Source organism: Mesoplodon mirus (assembly GCF_964341445.2).
Source record: "Mesoplodon mirus genome assembly, chromosome: 11".
Classification (NCBI taxonomy): Eukaryota; Metazoa; Chordata; class Mammalia; order Artiodactyla; family Ziphiidae; genus Mesoplodon; species Mesoplodon mirus.
This window is the reverse complement of record NC_138987.1, coordinates 93,835,563-93,851,646: the sequence shown is the minus strand read 5'-3', so window position 1 is coordinate 93,851,646 and position 16,084 is coordinate 93,835,563. Positions and strand designations below refer to the sequence as shown.

Genomic DNA, 16,084 nt, shown 5'->3' with positions numbered 1-16,084 from the left:
CTTGATGAATCCGTAAAAATATTAATTACATTAAAATCAATTCTTTGAGTACATGTCTCCTCAATACTGTCTGACAAAATGGGAAGCATGTATAAAGCTCGTGTTGTATACCTCAGCATGATGGTTTCTTAAGGGAAAGCATTCTGAGCTATAAACGCAACCTCAAATGGGACACCCTTCTGATGTGAAAGAACAACTGACAGATAAAGTATCGATATCTGCACTTGGGTATTTGACAGGAAGTTTTAAAAAAATGAACCAGTGAGTCAATTATTTCAAGGAAAACAAGAGCACTGTACTTCTGTGGCAAATTGTTAACACTGGAACTTTCAATCAGAAATTATAATTTTGGAAGACCTATATCCAAAACTAAACTTGACAGACTCCTAGTACTTAAATATTTTTATGATGAGATTGGTGGTAATATTGTTATTTTTTTCGATACTGTATAATGAAATGCATCAAAATCTGAAGATCTGGGAATTTCTGAGTGGAATTCTAATATTTCCAAATGACCAAGGTGTAAGGTTACAAAATAGTGCATGGGTAAAATATCCATTCTGAGCACAAGATAAATTAACAGATTTCAACATGAGACTATGAAAAGTGAACTGATATGGTTTCAAATTTCACATTACAACTAAACCTATAGAAAATGACCACTTGTCAAGATTTGGTGTAGAATTCAAGATAAATGTACATAATTATTTGAAAAGGCTATATTATAGTCCTCCATTTTCCTCATATCTGTATGAGGCCAAATTTCTTCACGTACTTCAACAAAACTACGTACTACAACAGACTGAATGCAGAAGTAGACATCAGAATCTAGCCCAACATTAGAGATTTACGAAAATATAAAAATAATGCCATATTTCTCACTAAAATTATTTTGCTTTAGAAAATACAGTTAATTTTCTTAACAGTTTTAACTTGAGAACATGTAAAGGTTTATTATTGTTATTTTTTAACAAATAGTTTTTAAAGTTCTTGGTTTCAAATCCTACTATGGTAAATACAGATAAATATAACCTATGCAAACAAAAGCTCTCCTCAGCAGTTCTTTAAAATGTAAAAATATGCTGAGACCAGTTTGAGAACTGTCATTCAGTCCGAATTTCTTTGTTTTGCAAATGAAGAAACTGAGGTTCAGAGAGGCTAAGTGATCACCAAGGTCAAAGAGCTTCCATTGAACAAGAGTGATTTAAAAAAAAAAAAAAAAGGACTAGAAGGACAGTCTCCTTACTTTTAGCCCATTGCCTTTACAACTGTATCACAGGCCCACTGACTCCTTTAAAAAACTTGTCTGTGAGTAAATTCTCTAAAGAACAGAACTTTATTATATGACTATGGATCAGAAAACCTTTTATCCTTAAAATAGAGAATATTGGACAGAGAATAGAGATTACAAGGGGACATTTTACATGGAGAATTTGAGGGACTTTTTAGAGGAAGTTTGAGCCCGTTATGTATAGAGCACGGTAACAGATCATATGGAGAATAAAAATAGATAAAATATGGCCCATGTCCTTAAAGAGCTTTTAATTTGGTTGGGGCTAGGAACACACTAATGAATATAAAACAAATGATTATGTAACTCTGAGCTGCATGGTGCTAACAAGTGCTACAATTCAGAAAAAGGGACAACAGTAACAGCTGGTGAAGGTTTCAAAGATCATGAGGAAGACTCATCAGCTGCACCTTGAAAACGAGAGATTGAGGATGCTCAGGCAAGAAGAAAGATACATCCCTGAAATACCACAAGAAAATCCACAGAAGCAAAACAAAACAGAACATGCCACAGTGATGTCAAACTCCAAACAGCCACACAAAAATAAAGGGAGCAGATTGGGCAGAAATACAAATGAGATGGGTTGGTAAAATAGGCTGAAATGAAAACACATCTTGAAGGTCAAGCAGAGGAATTAAGATTCTGTATTTCATTTACCTCCACTGTAAAATCAATGTTAAGTCACAAGGAAAATCTTGTATAAAAACATTCACTGCAGTTTCACTCTTAATAACAAAAACTGAAAACAACTGAAATGTCCCTCAACACAAGAATAATAAACTGTGGCTTATTTATACAATGAAGCATACTATGTAGCAATAAAAAGATAAAAATGATTGCTATACTCCACTATAAGGATGAATCTCAGAAATATTATATTAAGCAAGAGAATCCAGACATACAGTACGTACGTCATGATTCCTTATATAAAGTTCAAGAACAGGCAAAGCTAAACTATGAGGATGAAAATCCAAAAAATGGTTACTTCTGGAAGGGAACTGGCTGCTAGGGCACAGGGAACTTTTCTTAATGAAAACACAGTATGTCTAGATTTGGGTGTTGGTAACACCATTGTACACATTTGTTAAAAACAATGCATTTAATAAAACTATGCATTTAATATATACATTAAAAACAATCACTAAATGTGAAGGGAGAAAACACTGGTCTTTTACAGGACGTTTTCTAAATGAAAGGCAGTATCTTTGATTCAGTTTTACCTACGTTATCATTACATAAAGGCATATTTTTCTAGGATTTGCCTTATTAGAGCAATAATCTGGCACCCTGACATGGAAACACTTGCTTTTTTTTTTTTTTTAATTGTGGTAAAATATATGTAACAAGTTTACCACTTTAGCCATTTTAAAATATACAGTTCAGTGGCATTAAATATATTCACACTGTTGTGTAATGCCTGTTATTTTGGGGAGAGATACTTCAAGTACCAGAGCTTAACTTTTACTATGCACATATCTGATCTCCCCGACTAAACTGTATGATCTGTGTCAAAGATCTGCAAATCTTCTGCAGTCCAGAGTGCCTCATAGCTGCTACTCAATACATGTTATTTATTTATTTTTAAAAACTTAAAGGAGGGCCTCCCTGGTGGCGCAGTGGTTGAGAGTCCGCCTGCCGATGCAGGGGATACGGGTTCGTGCCCCGGTCTGGGAGGATCCCATATGCCGCGGAGCGGCTGGGCCTGTGAGCCATGGCCGCTGGGCCCGCGCATCCAGAGCCTGTGCTCCGCAACGGGAGAGGCCACAACAGTGAGAGGCCCGCATACCGCAAAAAAAAAAAAAAAAAACAGAAAAAAAAAAAAACTTAAAGGAAAGTTAGAAGAATAAAATATTCTTATAATACCATCTTATCAATACTTTTTATATTTTGAGTGTACCCTCTTATCAATAATTTTTATATTTTGAGTGTAAGCCCTTTCAATCTTTGTTCTCAGAAATACGTTTTTTACGTAATTCTCATCACAGTAGAAAACACAATTTTAATATTTTTTTTCCACTTGCACCAAATTTTGGCTACATTTTTACATCAGCTTATGCTCACAATGTTTAATAGCTATATAAACTCAGTTATTTTACTAACTTTCCTATCATTGGAAATTGTTTTAAAACTTCTGTCACTGTAGAGAATAGTCTTTTTCCTTCAGTTGAATTAATTTAGAATTATCCCCGAGAGGAGAATTTCTGAATTAAGGGAATAAATATTATAATGGCATTTGAAGCTACCATACTTTGCTTTAACAAAGGAATATACCAATCTGTTATGGTCCCATGAATAACTGAACCAATTTCACTACAACATTATTACTACTCAGTGATATCTTTAAAAAAAAAAATTTTTTTTTTTTTTGGCTAGGTAAGGAAGAGAAACAACAGGGAACTGCTGATAGAACTGAACAAAAGAGTATTCTTTTCACTGGATACACTCCCAGCAATGACATATAAACTGACAGAATCTAGGATTCAGTGGATGGAGACTATAGGAGGTAGAATTAATTCACCTTGTTACCCTTTGGGGTGGGAAAAGCTACTTTTTTATTAGGAAATAGACTCATTCACAGTTATGAGTTTCCCCTTTTGCCTTAGTCCCAGGGTTAGGTTACACCTATCACTTGTCATGATGAATTCACTCTTAGAATAATCCAAAAGCCTAGTATAGTGCAGAAAATGAACTATAAGTGAGCAATCAAGTTAGGAGAAAGCAATTTCACTGTCAAATCAAAGAATGCTAGACTAAGTTTTGGAACATGATTGGCATTTAGACTTACAGAAAAAAAAAAGTAACATATTTACCTCCACATAGTAGCTCATCTTGAAGCAGAACCAAGTGCATGGGGCAGGAGCACCTTGTAGTACCATCTCCCTTTACAAGACAAATATGTGAACAGCCACCATTATCCTGAGTACAAGGGTGCTGTCCTGCAAAGAGAAGAGAGAAGAGATAAGAGAAGAGAAGAACAGAGAAGAGAAAAAAGGAAGGAAAGGAAAAGAAAGAACAGAAAAAGAAAAGGAAGGGAGGGAGGAAGAAGGAAGAACAGCCCAGCCAAAATCAATTATTTTTGAGTTACCAACAAAACCAAATGTAAAATCCCTTTGAATTTTATTTCCACACAATATAATTTCTCACCCCATCCCTACACAGTCTACAAGAAAAGGAGGACAACAATTTAAAACACAAAATACTTATATCTAACCACTGTCTTTACATATTTATACATAAAATATTTTACAGTATTTAAAGTAAGGTAATGGTACAGCTCACGTTAATTTTTGTGAATAAGAAAAGCTGATTATTCAAACTAAAAAAATTGCTAGGGAGAATGCTGAAACTTGGATATTATTCTCTTTAAAATATAAAAACTCTTCTAAAGATTTTTAACTCTGAAATTCTACCTTTCTGAGAGATAAGATGATTTCACTCAAAAAGTATACTCCAATGAGGAATTTGCTGAAAATTAGAGTTGTTAGAAGAAAAAAACAAGTTCACATGAATCTAACCACCCAGAGACAATCAAAAGTATTTGCCTGGTCAACTGCAAAAGAACTTGCAATGTTACAAATGTTTAATTTCCTCATATTTGGGTTAAATTAAATAAATACACTGTCAGGCACATTTCAAAGTGTGTCTCATAAGTTGTATTTAATGAAATCATTGTTTTGACTTCTCTACTTAGCTTGTGTCAAAAGCAACTTGACAGCTGTCATCCCAGTGGCCACCCATTTATTATGACTCTTTTCTCAGTAACACATCAGTCCTCCTTCAGTGTGTGTTGATGAGATTGAGGGAGCCAGCTCTGTACGAATGAGCAGATGTGTGATACTACACATATGTGTAGTATCACACAAAGCAGACACCCCAGTCCTTGTATTACGATGTACAACCTATATAGCACTTTCTCAACCTTTTAAATTCATGACACTTTTCATAAACAGCAATCCCATTTTCTTTAATGTTATTAGAAATTTGAAAAAAAAGTTTTTCTAAATATAAAACCATATTTAAATGTTGAATTTTAAAGATATTCCCCCTGAAATTCTGAAAACCTTCATTGAGATTCTTCTGCAATAAAATGTTCATATCAACTGAATAAATAACTTAGCCATTATATCATCTCTACCTTATTTCTGTTAAATATTCAGCATGAATTATATGTCATAACATAGGATGACAACAACTCTAACTTTCTAAATCTCAAATACCTCCTAACTTAACTTCTAAGTTCAGGAACAGTGACAACACAATGAAGACTTGAACAAGCTACGGTGCTCTCATTCCTCTCCCCTCCTTTCATACTCCAATTCATTTCTGAAGCATTGTGCCAAGAAGTTAAGGAGTTTCAGTACTTCTCTCATTAGTCCTCCATTTAACATTTGCATTCCTGATATACTGTATAAGACCTATAGTAGTGATTGCTAGGAAGGCACATTTGATGACAGACACATTAACAAGAGTTAACAGTATTACGTAAACACACGTTAACTAGGCCAAGATGACTAGTCATTTTCAAAAGTTTTCAGTAAGATAAAAAAATGATTTATGGCCACTTTCCTAAGCTAGAATTGAAAAACTTATCCAAGAGGGGAAAAGACAAGCTCTTATTAAACACAGTCTTCTCTCAGTTTACACACTAATTTTTAGTTTGTTTTGCTTTCGCTTAAGAATAGGTTTATTTCCATGATAACTAAAGTCATCATTATATAAATGTAACTTTTGTTTTTGTTGAAACCATGGGGATGTACATGGAACAAAAGAAATATATGCTGTATGTCAATCTTCTTAAAAGGGCTGAAGGAGAGAAAAAAAAAAACATGACAAACAGAGTCCTTGCTATACCTGGGGAAATTTTTGAAAATGAGCAATACCATTCCTTTCCCCCACTCCTGTTTCATGAGGAAAAGGTATTTCATATGAAAAAGCTCCCAGGTGAATATAAGGCTTTAAAAACAGGAAGAGTTAAAAAAAAAAAAAAGGCAACACTAAAAGTGTATGGAAATCTTAAAGAGAAAGAAGTAAGAAGACGCAAAACAACATCTTAATTTTATGTCCTTTCTTACAACATGAACCTTGCGATTAGCAGTGTACACCTCCAACACTTACTATATTCCTGAAGATCCAGCTCCTTTACTGCATGAATGTCACTAAGCTGGGCAATCCGAGCCTGGACTTTGGTTCTACCCTCGCGACCTGTCATGTCAATTTTTTCAATCATCTGCTGCTGCTTATCAATCCAATATAGCCAGTTTTCAAACACAGTTAGTCCCACAGGCTGCAGAATGTTGGAGTCTTCTAATACTATCCGGTTGGCACCTTGGAAAGGAGAACAGTCAACAGAAATGATGCATGTGGGTCAAGTCATACATTCAACAGCTATTTACTGAAAACCAGTTAGATTTTTTTGTTTTGTTTTTTGGCTGTACGCGGGCCTCTCACTGCTGTGGCCTCTCCCGTTACGGAGCACAGGCTCCGGACGCGCAGGCTCAGCGGCCATGGCTCACGGGCCCAGACGCTCCGCGGCATGTGGGATCCTCCCGGACTGGGGCACGAACCCGTGTCCCCTGCATCGGCAGGCGGACTCTCAACCACTGCGCCACCAGGGAAGCCCTGGTTAGATTTTTGAAGTACTGAAAATATGATAAGCTCTCTACCAGAAAACTTAAAAATCATTCTGAGAAGATATATATATATACCAGAAAACAGGTAACAGATTAGATATCCAAGTGCAATCAAGAGCAAATAAGCACCCAATACATAGTAGATACTAAGTTCATAGAAATGTAGAAAAGCACTTGAGTCGCTTTCAAACATTTTTTAAAGCACAGTCCACCTTTCAAATTTAGTCTTATGAAACTCTCTAACATGTATAACGCACAAAAACAGTACTTCTCTGGATGAAGCAGTGGCGGTGGGCCGAGAGCTCTGTGTCCTCGGCTTCCCCCACCTGCCGAGCACACCCAAGGCGTCTGTGAAGACCACCACCCTCACCCACCGGGCCACTCAGAACACAGGAAAAAGGACTCAAAGGCTACCTGGTTCAAGCTTCACCTCAAAATAAGATTTCTACAACACCCCAGACACAGAGCCATCCAGACTCTGAAGAGGCAGCCTATTCTACTGCTGAACTAGGAAAAAGTTCTTTCACATAGTGTGCTGAAATCTGTGCCCCAATGCCCACCCCCATAGCTTCTCCCTCATTCAAAAAGAATAAAATACATTAATTCCTTCCCTCTTCCTCCTAATCATCCTTCAAATATCTATAGAACTTTTCCCTGGTCCTTAAGTGTTTGATCAAAGAAAGACATTAGCTTAATACTTTGGAAATATCAGGGAAAGTTCCAGGAAAGAGGCAAGCATAAAGCTAAGTTTTAATAAATGGAGAAAAGTGGGGAGATATTACAGATGAGAAGGCACTGCCTAAGTCAACATTCAGATTCATGGTGGGTTAAACACAAGTCTACTTAAGCTTCCTCCTAAAAATCTACTAAAACGATGGTAAAAAATGAAGGCGTAGGGCTTCCCTGGTGGCACAGTGGTTGAGACTCCGCCTGCCGATGCAGGGGACACGGGTTCGTGCCCCGGTCCGGGAATGATCCCACATGGCGCGGAGCGGCTGGGCCCGTAAGCCATGGCCGCTGAGCCTGCGCGTCCGGAGCCTGTGCTCCACAACGGGAGAGGACACAACAGTGAGAGGCCCGCGTACCGCAAAAATAATAATAATAATAATAATAATAATAAAATAAAATGAAGGCATAAACCCATAAGGACAAATGGGACAGAAGAGTAGAGAAGCAATATAAAATTTACAAGTTGGAGAACAGACAGACAACAGATCAAGAATTTTAGCCTCCTATGAATCTCCTTTCAAGAAGCTAACAGAGGATGTGATCTATCACAAAAAAGGAATTAACGAAAGAAACGGAATCTGGGAAACAGCACGTTCACCACCAAGGAGACAGGCAAGTACATTCCCAGGATAACGGTGAAAGAAAGCTGGCCTGGAAAGCAAGCAAATCCAGACACATCCAGAAAGATGACAAAGAAATTCAGGAGGTACGTCTTCAGTTAAAAAGAAAAGAAGACGGATTGCTTGATGCATCTGCATATACTGAAACAATATTTACATTAGATAAGATTAATTTCAGAGAGAAATAAAGCTACAGAAGGAAATGTAGCTCATGGTAATATTTTCACAGCCATAAATAACAAATAATTATAAACTTAAAAATTACGATATAACTAAGCTGGGAGGATGGGAGGAGAGTTCATATAGGTATGTTAGGGATACATGGTTTAAGACAGCAAAATCATTATCTTCCATTAAAAGAAGTCAAATTGTGGTATCTAAAAATTAAAAATCATGGAGCAGCAGTTTTAAACAAGTGATTTTAAACTATCAGAGATGCCTCTGAGGGTAGGAACTGAGAGGAGGAAGGAGGAGAGCAGGAGACCTGGTCTTTGTAGGCCAACTGGAACCACTTGATTTCTGTATCTACAGGTATTACTTTGATGAAAATTAAATTTAAACTGTAACACTGAGAGGGCCTAAAAAAAGGTGAGTTGGTGGTAGCAGAAGGATGGCCTCAACTGGACAACTGGGGAAAATAAGAGGTCAGCAGTGTTGCTGGAGGATCCCAGATCTACTGATTTACTCTGATGGCAGTTATAAAACTCTGGAATCAGCAATGAAAGACATACTTACTCAACAATCTAAGCATATACTAAACGCAGTCCAGTATAAAAGCTCTGTAGGAGGCTAGAAATACTAAGTAGAAAGATATCCCATGAAAAAAGTATATGATTATCTGTGAATATATAAGGAAGGGGGGGAAAAAAACCTACCAACATTATACTAATCTTTTTCAGAAAACGTAAAAAAAGGAAACATTTCTTTTTATGAGGCCAATGTAACCTTGATGGCAAGACGCCAACAAGTACATTGTAAGAAAGGAAAATTATCGAGTGATCTTTCTCATGAACACAGATGTAAACATCTTAAACAAAACATTAGCAAATCAAATCCAGCAATATATAAAAGGGATAATGTATCATATCAAGTTTGATTTATTCTAGCAAACTAAGAACAGAAGAGAATTTCCTTAATCTGCTTTTTAAAAGTTATCTACAGAAAAACCATAGCAAACATAAAACCTAATCAAGAAGTATTGAATGCTTCCCCCAAATCATGAAAAACAAAAACAAAATGAAACAAAAAAATCTAAGGATTCTATTATTTTATTCAATATTGTACTGGGGGGTCCCAGTCAGTGTAATAAGGCAACAAAGAAAAAGGACTGGAAAAGAAAAAATAAAACTCTCCTCATTTGTAGACAAATGATTCTCTAACACAGAAAATTCTAATTTAGCAAGGTCCCTGGGAACAAGCACAATGTACCAGACTGGGGAAGAAGGGAAAAACTGTATTTCTATATTCCAGCCACAACCAGAAAATGAAATATTAAATATTTAGACTACTCTTCACCACTAGCATTCAAAAGCATTAAATACCAAGGAATAATTCCAATGAAACACAGGCAAGACCTCTACATAGAAAACTACAAAACGCTGAGGGAAATTAAAGTTCTAAATAAATGAGGGATATACCATGTTCATGGTTTAGAATCTACACTAATATTATAAAGATAACAATTCTCCCTAAATTATCTATAAATTCAGAGCAAACCAGATAGAATTCTAGTAGGTTTCTGCTTTTTGGTGGAAACTCAGAGGCTGATTCTAAAATGTATATGGAAATGCGAAGTGTCAACACTAGCCACGGTAATCTTCAAGAAATACTAAAGATGTACACTGCCAGATAAATTTGTTATAAAGTTTTAATAATTAAAACAATATAATATTATGTAAGACAAAGTGACCAAGGGAAGATTAGAGTCCAGACACAAAGTTACACTAATATAATCACTTCATTTATAACAAAGGTGACAGGAGAGAACAGCGGGGAAAGGATGGTCTTCTCAAAAAGAAACAGTGTTGAATCAAACAGTAATGTGGAAAATAAAATAAAACTTAACCCGTCTCACACCATACACAAAAATAAATTCCAAATGGATTAGAGATCTAAAATAAGAAAAGTTAAACAAAAACATTTTAGGAAAAAACACAAGAAAATATCTTTGTGACTATGAAGAAGTCAAAGATTTCTTAAATATAACATAAAAGGCATTAATCATAAAGGGAAAAATTAATAAACTTTACTACAATAAAAATAACTTTGTTTTCATCTAAAGACACCACTGGGAGAGTGAAAAGGTAAATCACAAACTGAAAGATTTATATAATACATATCTTTCTCTATAGAGGAAAGTATGAAGGCATTCCAAAAATTATTAAAGAAGACTTATAAATGGAAGGATACCCCACAGTCATGAATGAAAAGGCTGAATTCCTTAAACATAACAATTCTCCTCCAATATGTATGTAACTTGATAATGGATTAACATCCTGAATAAAGAATTTCTAGAAATGAGAAATAGAAAAATGGGCAAAAACTACGAATTGCAATTCACAGGTGAACATGAATGACCAATAAATTAACCTCAAATTCAAATAGAGAAATGCATATTTTATTAATAATGAGATGTACCTAAAACTATTGGAATGGTAAAAACTCAGAAGTCTAAAACTACCAAGTACTGGAGGAGAAACTCATATACTTCTGGTGGGTATTCTAAACTGATATAATCACTTTGGAGAGCAATCTGAATAGATATATTCAAGTTGAATATATACATACCACATTACATAGCAATCCCACTACTAAGTTTAGGCCACAAGAAATATTCAAATATGTACATAAGAATATACACTGCAGGGCTTCCCTGGTGACGCAGTGGTTGAGAGTCTACCTGCCGATGCAGGGGACACGGGTTCTTGCCCCAGTCTGGGAAGATCCCACATGCCGTGGAGCGGCTAGGCCCATGAGCCATGGCCACTGACCCTGCGCATCCGGAGCCTGTGCTCCACAATGGGAGAGGCCACAACAGTGAGAGGCCCGCGTACCACAAAAAAAAAAAAAAAAAAAAAAAAAAAAAAGAATATACAGTGCAGCACTGCTTTTAATGGCAAAAAATTGGAAATAGCAGTTTAGATAGCAGAATAGAGAAACTGTAGAATGACCATATAATGAAATACTATCTAGCATTGAAAATAACTGACAGAGATTTGTGGATCAACAGGGATCATCTCAAAACCATGATAGATCTGAAGAACGCAAGCGACAAAAGAATACATGAGACTATTTACACTAACTTTAAAAAGTGAAAAAAAGTTTAAATGTGCGAGTGTACATGGTAAAAAATACACAGAGAGAGAGGGAGAGAGAGAGGGAGAGAGAGGGAGAGAGAGAGAAAGCAAAACATGCATGGCAAAGAAACACATCAAAAGTTACCTCTGAAGAAAGAGGGAGGAAAACAGAATTGGGGAGGGATACAAAAGAGCTTCAAATTCTCCCTAGTATTTTTTTTTCACGAGAGAGAAGGAGGAAGGGAGGTTCAAAAGCAAATATGGCCAAACACTAAGATTGTTTTTTAACATCTTTATTGGAGTATAATTGCTTTACAATGGTGTGTTAGTTTCTGCTTTATAACAAAGTGAAGCCAGTTATACATATACATATGTCCCCATATCTCTTCCCTCTTGCACCTCTCTCCCTCCCACCCTCCCTATCCCACCCCTCTAGGTGGTCACAAAGCACTGAGCTGATCTTGCTGTGCTATGCGGCTGCTTCCCACTATCTATTTTACGTTTGGTAGTGCATATATGTCCATGCCACTCTCTCACTTTGTCCCAGCTTACCCTTCCCCCTCAATGTAACCTCAAGTCCATTCGCTAGTAGGTCAACATCTTTATTCCTGTCTTGCCCCTAGGTTCTTCTGACCATTTTTTCTTTTTTTTTTAGATTCCATATATATGTGTTAGCATACGATATTTGTTTTTCTCTTTCTGACTTACTTCACTCTTACGACAGTCTCTAGGTCCATCCACCTCACTACAAATAACTCAATTTCGTTTCTTTTTATGGCTGAGTAATATTCCATTGTATATATGTGCCACATCTTCTTTATCCATTCATCTGTCGATGGACACTTAGGTTGATTCCATGTCCTGGCTATTGTAAGAGCTGCAGTGAACATTGTGGTACATGAATCTTTTTGAATTATGGTTTTCTCAGGGTATATGCCCAGTAATAGGATTGCAGGGTCGTATGGTAGTTCTATTTTTAGTTTCTTAATGAACCTCCACGCTGTTCTCCATAGTGGCTGTATCAATTTACATCCCCACCAACAGTGCAAGAGGGTTCCCTTTTCTCCACACCGGCTCCAGCATTTATTGTTTGTAGATTTTTTTGATGGCCATTCTGACTGGTGTGAGATGGTATCTCATTTTGATCTGCATTTCTCTAATGATTAGTGATGTTGAGCATTCTTTCATGTGTTTGTTGGCAACCTGTATGTCTTCTTTGGTGAAACGTCTATTTAGGTCTTCTGCCCATTTTTGGATTGGGTTGTTTGGTTCTTTTTGATATTGAGCTGCATGAGGTGCTTGTATGTTTTGGAGATTAATCCTTTGTCAGTTGCTTCGTTTGCACACATTTTCTCCCATTCTGAGAGTTGTCTCTTTGTCTTCTTTATGGTTTCCTTTGCTGTGCAAAATCCGTTAATTTTCATTAGGTCTCATTTGTTTATTTTTATTTCCATTTCTCTAGGAGATGGGTCAAAAGGGATCTTGCTGTGATTTATGTCATAGAGTGTCCTGCCTACATTTTCCCCTAAGAGTTTGACGGTGTCTGGTATACATTTAGGTCTTCAATCCATTTTGAGTTTATTTTTGTGTATGGTGTTAGGGAGTGTTCTAACTTCATTCTTTTACATGTAGCTGTCCAGTTTTCCCAGCACCACTTATTGAAGAGACTGTCGTTTCTTCACTGTATATTCTTGCCTCCTTTATCAAACATAAGGTGACCATATGTGCATGGGTTTATCTCTGGGCTTTCTATCCTGTTCCATTGATCTATATTTCTGTTTCTGTGCCAGTTCCATACTGTCTTGATTACTGTAGCTTTGTAGCATACTCTGAAGTCAGGGAGCCTGATTCCTCCAGCTCTGATTTTCTTTCTCAAGATTGCTTTAGCTATTCGGGGTCTTTTGTGTTTCCATACAAATTGTGAAATTTTTTGTTCTACTTCTGTGAAAAATGCCAGTTGTAGTTTGATAGGGATTGCACTGAATCTGTAGATTGTTTTGGGTAGTAGAGTCATTTTCACAATGTTGATTCTTCCAATCCAAGAACATGGTATGTCTCTCCATCTATTTGTATCATCTTTAATTCCTTTCATCAGTGTCTTATAATTTTCTGCATACAGATCTTTTGTCTCCTTAGGTAGGTTTATTCCTAGGTATTTTATTCTTTTTGTTGTAGTGGTAAATGGGAGTGTTTTCTTAATTTCAACTTCAGATTTTTCATCATTAGTGTACAGGAATGCAAAAGATTTCTGTGCATTAATTTTGTATCCTGCTACTTTACCAAATTCATTGGTTAGCTCTAGTAGTTTTCTGGTAGCATCTTTAGGATTCTCTATGTTTGGTATCATGTCATCTGCAAACAGTGACAGCTTTACTTCTTCTTTTCCAATTTGGATTCCTTTTATATCTTTTTCTTCTCTGACTGCTGTGGCTAAAACTTCCAAAAGTATGTTGAATAATAGTGGTGAGACTGGGCAACCTTGTCTTGTTCCTGATCTTAGTGGAAATGGTTACATTTTTTCACCACTGAGGATGATGTTGGCTGTGGGTTTGTCATATATGGCCTTTATTATGTTGAGGAAAGTTCCCTCTATGCCTACTTTCTGCAGGGTTTTTATCATAAATGGGTGTTGAATTTTGTCAAAAGCTTTCTCTCCATCTATTGAGACGATCATATGGTTTTTCTCCTTCAATTTGTTAATATGGGGTATCACGTTGATTGATTTGCGTATACTGAAGAATCCTTGCATCCTGGGATAAACCCACTTGATCATAGTTCATGATCCGTTTAATGTGCTGTTGCATTCTGTTTGCTAGGATTTTGTTAAGGATTTTTGCATCTATGTTCATCAGTGATACTGGCCTGTAGTTTTCTTTCTTTGTGACATCTTTGTCTTGTTTTGGTATCAGGGTGATGGTGGCCTTATAGAATGAGTTTGGGAGTGTTCCTCCCTCTGCTATATTTTAGAAGAGTTTGAGAAGGATAGGTCTTAGCTCTTGTCTAATGTTTGATAGAATTCACCTGTGAAGCAATCTGGTCCTGGGCTTTTGTTTGTTGGAAGATTTTTTTTTTTTTTTGGTGCGGTACGCGGGCCTCTCACTGTTGTGGCCTCTCCCATTGCGGAGCACAGGCTCCTGACATGCAGGCTCAGCAGCCATGGCTCATGGGCCCAGCCGCTCCGCGGCATGTGGGATCCTCCCAGACCGGGGCACGAACCCGCGCTCCCTGAATCGGCAGGCGGACTCTCAACCACTGAGCCAGCAGGGAAGCTCTGTTTGCTGTAAGATTTTTAATCACAGTTTCAATTTCAGTGCTTGTGATTGGTCTGTTCATATTTTCTATTTTTTCCTGGTTCAGGCTCAGAATGTTGTGCATTCCTAAGAATTTATCCATTTCTTCTAGGTTGCCCATTTTACTGGCATAGAGTTGCCTGTAGTAATCTCTCATGATCCTTTGTATTTCTGCAGTGTCAGTTGTTACTTCTTTTTCATTTCTAATTGTATTGATTTGAGTCTTCTCCCTTTTTTTCTTGGTAAGTCTGGCTAATGGTTTATCAATTTTGTTTATCTTCTCAAAGAACCAGCTTTTAGTTTTATTGATCTTTGCTATCATTTCCTTCATTTCTTTTTCATTTATTTCTGATCTGATCTTTATGATTTATTTCCTTCTGCTAACTTTGGGGTTTTTTGTTCTTCTTTCTCTAATTGCTTTAGGTGTAAGGTTAGGTTGTTTATTTGAGATGTTTCTTGTTTCTTAAGGTAGGACTGTATTGTCATAAACTTCCCTCTTAGGACTGCTTTTGCTGCATCCCATAGGTTTTGGTTCATTGTGTTTTCATTGTCATTTGTTTCTAGGTATTTTTTGGTTTCCTCTTTGATTTCTTCAGTGATCTCTTGGTTATTAAGTAGTGTGTTGTTTAGCCTCCATGTGTTTGTATTTCTTACAGATTTTTTTCTGTAATTGGTATCTAGTCTCACAGCGTTGTGGTCGGAAAAGATACTTGATACGATTTCAATTTTCTTAAATTTACCAAGGCTTGATTTGTGACCCAGGATATGATCTATCCTGGACAATGTTCCATGAGCACTTGAGAAGAATGTGTATTCTGTTGTTTTTGGATGGAATGTCCTATAAATATCAATTAAGTCTACCTTGTTTAATGTATCATTTAAAGCTTGTGTTTTCTTATTTATTTTTATTTTGGATGATCTGTCCATTGGTCAAAGTGGGGTGTTAAAGTCCCCTAGTATGATTGTGCTATTGTCGATTTCCCCTTTTATGGCTGTTAGTATTTGTTCTTATGTATTGAGGTGCTCCTATGTTGGGTGCGTAAATATTTACAATTGTTTTATCTTCTTTTTGAATTGATCCCTTGATCATTATGTAGTGTCCTTCTTTGTCTCTTGTAATAGTCTTTGTTTTAAAGTCTGTTTGGTCTGATAGGAGAATTGCTACTCCAGCTTTCTTTTGATTTCCATTTGCATGGAATATCTTTTTCCATCCCCTTTCAGTCTGTAT

At 36.6% G+C, this 16,084-nt stretch overlaps 1 protein-coding gene across 1 annotated transcript in view; it reads right to left on the bottom strand.

Annotated features, from left to right (window-relative positions):
- The window catches only part of LRP6 (LDL receptor related protein 6), a 179,060-nt gene that overhangs the window by 17,449 nt on the left and 145,527 nt on the right, over positions 1-16,084 (bottom strand). Inside the window, exons 16-17 of the mRNA XM_082636519.1 lie at positions 6,407-6,616; positions 4,102-4,227 (exon numbers count right to left, since the gene is read on the bottom strand). Coding sequence (XP_082492645.1) covers positions 4,102-4,227; positions 6,407-6,616 — 336 coding nt within the window. The remainder of the gene's footprint in view (positions 1-4,101; positions 4,228-6,406; positions 6,617-16,084) is intronic.